Source organism: Populus euphratica, chloroplast (genome assembly GCF_000495115.2).
Source record: "Populus euphratica chloroplast, complete genome".
Taxonomy (NCBI): domain Eukaryota; kingdom Viridiplantae; phylum Streptophyta; class Magnoliopsida; order Malpighiales; family Salicaceae; genus Populus; species Populus euphratica.
In genome coordinates, this window is record NC_024747.1 from 80,001 (window position 1) to 85,000 (window position 5,000).

The window sequence follows — 5,000 nt, forward strand, 5'->3', positions numbered from 1 at the left end:
TCCGAATAGCATTTCCTGCTGCAGTTTGAGCAGCAAATGGCGTCCCTCTTCTTGTGCCCCTGAATCCACAAGCGCCTGCGGAGGACCAAGAGATCACCCGACCTCGTACATCTGTAACGGTCACAATAGTATTGTTGAAACTTGCTTGGACATGAATAACTCCCTTAGGAATTTTACGTGCATTTTTACGTGAACTAATACGTCCATTCTTGCGGGAACCAATTCTTGGTAAAAGTTTTGCCATATTTTATCATCTCAAAAATGAAGTCTGAGGTCTATGGATATATCCATTTCGTGTCAAAATAGATTATTTGTATATCGGATCCTTTAGAGAGTCTCCGCTTAGAAAAATTATCCTTGTCTTTGTTTATGTCTCGGGTTGGAGCAAATTATTAGAATTCGTCCCCGTCGACGTATTAGTCGACATTTTTCACAAATTTTACGAGCGGAAGCCCTTATCTTCATATTTTTCATTCCTTAATTTTGAATATACATACTTTTTGTGAAGAAAAAAAGTTTCGTTAAATTTTGAAATCGTAAATTGTATTCCTATAAAATATAAAAAATAAAAGGAATGTTGAAGTTGAAAAAATTACCTAATCATTCGAATTTTTGTTGGGGAGTCTATAAATTAGACGTTTTCTGGTCGAATCATAAGCACTTACTTCTATTTTGACTCTATCTCCTGATGGTATACGTATAAAATCGCGTCAGGCCTTTTCTGAAGCATAATCTAAAACCATATCTTCATTATCTAATCTAAACGAATCCCTAACATATTATTGGAAAGTTATTAAGAAATTAAACCTTTCTGAATCCCCCTTTTTTTTTTTCTATCTAAAAGCCTCTTGAAATATCAGCTAATCTAATGTAGGAGGAATGATATTAGAAATCTGTTCTTTACTTTTTTTTTTCACAAATAGGGGAAGTTCGGATACAATTTGGATATCGAAAAGATTACCATATATAACACAAAATTTCTCCACCGATTCTTTCTAGTCGAGCCTCTCGGTCTGTCATTATACCCCGAGAAGTAGAAAGAATTACAATCCCCATTCCACCTAAAATTCTCGGAATTTGTTGATAGTTAGAATAGATTCGTAGACCAGGGCGACTGATGCGTTTTAAATTTAGACTCGTTCGACATGGTCCTTTCCTATTTCTTCTATGTCGTAGGGTTAAAGTAAAAAAAAAAAAATCGCCTTCCTGGTGTTTCCTCACATTTTCAATAAAACCTTCTCGTAAAAGTATTTTAATAATGTTTTCGGTGATGTTAGTAGATGGTATTCGAACGGTTCCTTTTCTATCCATGTCCGCATTTCGTATAGAGGTTATTATGTCAGCAAGAGTGTCCCTACCCATGATAAACTAAAATTTTTGTTGCCTCGTAATTTTGATATAATCAACATACTTTGTTTTCATTTTTTTTTTTTTATTAATTAATTATTTTTTTTTATTAAATATTCATTTTTATTAAAGGTATATGCGTGAAACACAATCTACTAATTAATTTTAATTTAATTGATTTCGTTCAAATATCAAATATTATAAATTATGGTTTATATCTCATCTTATATTTTATAATGTTCTTATAATGCTTTATTTTATAAGACTTCAGGTGCTAATGAAACTATTTTAGTGAAATTTAACTGTCTCAATTCCCGAGCGATTGCACCAAAAATTCGAGTTCCCTTTGGATTTCCTTCTTGATCAATTACAACTGCAGCGTTGTCATCATATCGTATTATCATACCGTTGTCGCGTTTGAGTTCTTTAGAAGTACGCACAATTACAGCTCTGATCACTTCAGATCTTTCTAGAGGTGAATTGGGGACTGCTTCCTTGATCACAGCAATAATAACGTCGCCGATATGAGCATATCGGCGATTACTAGTTCCTATGATTCGAATACACATCAATTCTCGAGCTCCGCTATTATCTGCTACATTCAAATGGGTCTGAGATTGGATCATATTCTTTTTTTAATCTGTTATTTCAATGGAAAGGGGCAAAAAAAAGAAATATTGTTTGTCCAAAAAAAAAAAAAAAAAAAGAAACTTGCAAATTTTTTCCTAACAAAGGCCTTTTTCTTTTAGTTCTGTATTCCTATCTCAAAATAATGAATTGAGTTCGTATAGGCATTTTGGACGCTGCTATTGAAATAGCCTTTCTGGCTATATTTTCTGCTACCCCGCCCATTTCATAAATCATTCTACCCGGTTTAACGACAGCTACCCAATATTCGGGAGATCCCTTCCCCGAACCCATACGTGTTTCCGAGGGTCTTAGGGTAACTGGTTTGTCGGGAAAGATACGTACCCATATTTTTCCACCGCGGCGTACATTTCGTGTCATTGCCCGACGCCCTGCTTCTATTTGTCTAGACGTAATCCAAGCAGGTTCAAGTGCCTGAAGAGCATATCTACCGAAACAAATACGATTGCCTCGAGAAGATATTCCTTTCATTCTTCCTCTATGTTGTTTACGGAATCTGGTTCTTTTGGGGTTATAGTTGATGGTTGTTTCGCAATTCCATCTCTACTGCAGAACCGGACATGAGAGTTTCTTCTCATCCAGCTCCTCGCGAATGAAATGATTAGGATTGATTATGATTAAAAAGAAAATATACATAGATATTGATATTTCACTTAATCTATTTATTAGATTAGAAATTTGTATATTTTTTATTTGTCTATCTTATTATTTGTCTATCTTATATAGATAATTATGTATTCTATTTCTATATAGTATATAGAAATTCATAGAGAATTCTAAATTTATAGATAATTATTTCTATTTTTAGTTTGAGTCTATTTTTAGATAATGTTCTTTTAATCTTATAACAAGTCTGTATTTATTATGATTATTAGATCAGATCGCTTAAAATTTTGAAATCAAATAATATAAAATAAAAATCTTCGCGGGCGAATATTTACTCTTTCAATATTTACTTCATTTGTAGGGTTAACCCATGACCTCTCAGAATAAATGGATTGTCTCTTGGTTCGTTTCGCCATCCTACCCAATAAATCATTAAGATTCGTTTTCAATAAAATCTTATATATTCATAGGTTCCATCGTTCCCATCGCTTTTCGATTAATGGTTAGGTCTTAATTATACAATGGAGCCCCTCCCTAATGAATTTGTTTTTGAGTCAATGTTCTTAGTCTTTATTGGCCCGAGGCTCTTGATTTTTTTGTTCTATGAATGGGATTCATTTAATTATGAATCAATCGATATTGATGCTTTATTACATTGGCTTTTATGATATGACCTATAGACCTTACATATATTGGAATCCTATATCATTGATATTCTTTTTCTCTCTTTCTCTCATCCTTCCATTTATCTGCATAATTTTTTTATTTTGCTTTACAATTCATAATCAGATTGGTTTTTAGTTTATTTATGCAAAAAAGATTTCAATTGCTACAATGAAATGACCAATAGATTCTATCTTGACTTTGACTGCTTTTTTTGATCCAGATCCAGATAATGTGAAGCGATGAGTTGGTTATAAATTCTATATTTATACTTATTAATTCATTTTTTTTTTTTTTTTTTTGACCTTTGAAAAACCAACGAGTCACACACTAAGCATAGCATATTAAATAATCAATCGAATTTTTTATTTTATTCAACCTTATAGAATTAGAATTATTTGAATTCTTTCTTTCTTTTTTTTTTTGTTTTTTTTTTTGGCCAAAAAAAAGAATGAAAGAATTTGTCATTTTTTGTTCTATCAATGAATAGAATGTAAAGACAAGTTAAGTAAGGGTTTACTATTCCTCGTCTACAAATATCCAAATTTTTATACCTAAGACCCCATAAATAGTTCTAACTGTATAAGAACAATAATTAATTTTAGCTCGAAGAGTTTGTAGAGGAACCCTGCCCTCTCTAACCCATTCGGCGCGTGCAATTTCTTTTCCATCAAGACGCCCTGCAATTTGTACTTGAATTCCTTTTGTATTGCTCTGCTCAGTTAATTCAATAGCCTTTTTCATTGCTTTGCGAAATGAAACTCGATTCTTTAATTGTCCGGCTATAAATTCTGCAAGAACATTCGGGTGCATGTAAGGGTTTTCAATTCTTGTAATAGAAATGTTGAGTTTTCGGTTCATACAATTAAGTTCTTTTTGTACATTTATCTGTAATTCTTTGATCCTTTTAGGTTTACCTTCTGTTAAAAATTTTGGGAATCCTAAATAGATTATAACTTGAATCACATCGATTCGTTTTTGAATCTCTATATGTCCAATTCCTTCAACACCAGAAGAAATTTTCATATTTTTTTGTACATAATTTTTGATACAATTTCTTATTTTTTGATCTTCTTGCAGACCCTCAAAAAAATTTTTTGGTTGTGCAAACCAAAGAGAATAATGATCTTGGGTTGTACCAAGTCTGAAACCAAGTGGATTTATTTTTTGTCCCATAATCCCCCACTAGTATATATATCATCAAATGTCATATGTGTGTACTTAGTTTTATTTATCCTTATACGTCTGGGTTTTTTTAAGTATATGTTATATTTTTCATATTCTTCGTAGAAAATCTTCTTCATATTCTTCATATGATATATCCTCCAATACAATACTTATATGGCAAGTCGGTCTTTTTATCAGATAACTTCGTCCTCGAGCCCGAGGTTTCAATTTTTTCATAGTAGCACCTTCGTTGACTTCGGCTTTGCTAATGACTAAACTGGCTTCGTTCAAACCCATATTGTGACTAGCATTGGCTGCTGCGGAATAAACCAATTTAAAAATGGGATAGCATGCTCGATAAGGCATTAGTTCGAGTATCATAAGTGTTTCCTCATAGGAACGTCCACGAATCTGATCAATTATTCTTCGCGCTTTGTGAGCAGACATAGATATATAGAACCCTGAAGCGGATGCTTCATATGGGTTCTTTTTTCTCTTCTTTATCATAGGGTTTACTTTACCTCTTACTCTTAATCTTAATTCTTACTCTTAAAATTGAATAAAATATA

At 32.4% G+C, this 5,000-nt stretch overlaps 7 protein-coding genes and 1 pseudogene across 7 annotated transcripts in view; all 8 read right to left on the reverse strand. All coding sequences in view use genetic code 11, as the record gives it.

The window, feature by feature from the left end:
• rps11 (ribosomal protein S11) overlaps positions 1 to 244 on the reverse strand; it is a 417-nt gene extending 173 nt beyond the window's left edge. Inside the window, exon 1 of the mRNA in view lies at positions 1 to 244. This exon is cut by the window's left edge and continues 173 nt beyond it. Within this exon, the coding sequence (YP_009054462.1) occupies positions 1 to 244 (244 nt within the window).
• Positions 245 to 351: 107 nt separating this feature from the next.
• On the reverse strand, positions 352 to 465 carry rpl36 (ribosomal protein L36). Its single transcript has one exon. It carries the CDS (start codon positions 463 to 465, stop codon positions 352 to 354), a length of 114 nt encoding a protein of 37 aa, YP_009054463.1.
• A 131-nt stretch (positions 466 to 596) lies between these two features.
• On the reverse strand, positions 597 to 761 carry infA (annotated as a pseudogene).
• Positions 762 to 957: 196 nt separating this feature from the next.
• Positions 958 to 1,362, reverse strand: rps8 (ribosomal protein S8). Its single transcript has one exon. It carries the CDS (start codon positions 1,360 to 1,362, stop codon positions 958 to 960), a length of 405 nt encoding a protein of 134 aa, YP_009054464.1.
• Positions 1,363 to 1,604: 242 nt separating this feature from the next.
• rpl14 (ribosomal protein L14) lies at positions 1,605 to 1,973 on the reverse strand. The gene has a single exon. It carries the CDS (start codon positions 1,971 to 1,973, stop codon positions 1,605 to 1,607), a length of 369 nt encoding a protein of 122 aa, YP_009054465.1.
• A 133-nt stretch (positions 1,974 to 2,106) lies between these two features.
• Positions 2,107 to 3,633, reverse strand: rpl16 (ribosomal protein L16). The gene is made up of 2 exons: positions 3,624 to 3,633; positions 2,107 to 2,507 (listed from the first exon to the last, which is right to left on the reverse strand). Exons 1-2 carry the CDS (start codon positions 3,631 to 3,633, stop codon positions 2,107 to 2,109), a joined length of 411 nt encoding a protein of 136 aa, YP_009054466.1.
• Positions 3,634 to 3,783: 150 nt separating this feature from the next.
• Positions 3,784 to 4,440, reverse strand: rps3 (ribosomal protein S3). Its single transcript has one exon. It carries the CDS (start codon positions 4,438 to 4,440, stop codon positions 3,784 to 3,786), a length of 657 nt encoding a protein of 218 aa, YP_009054467.1.
• Positions 4,441 to 4,539: 99 nt separating this feature from the next.
• Positions 4,540 to 4,938, reverse strand: rpl22 (ribosomal protein L22). Its single transcript has one exon. It carries the CDS (start codon positions 4,936 to 4,938, stop codon positions 4,540 to 4,542), a length of 399 nt encoding a protein of 132 aa, YP_009054468.1.
• Between the last annotated feature and the right edge of the window lie 62 nt (positions 4,939 to 5,000).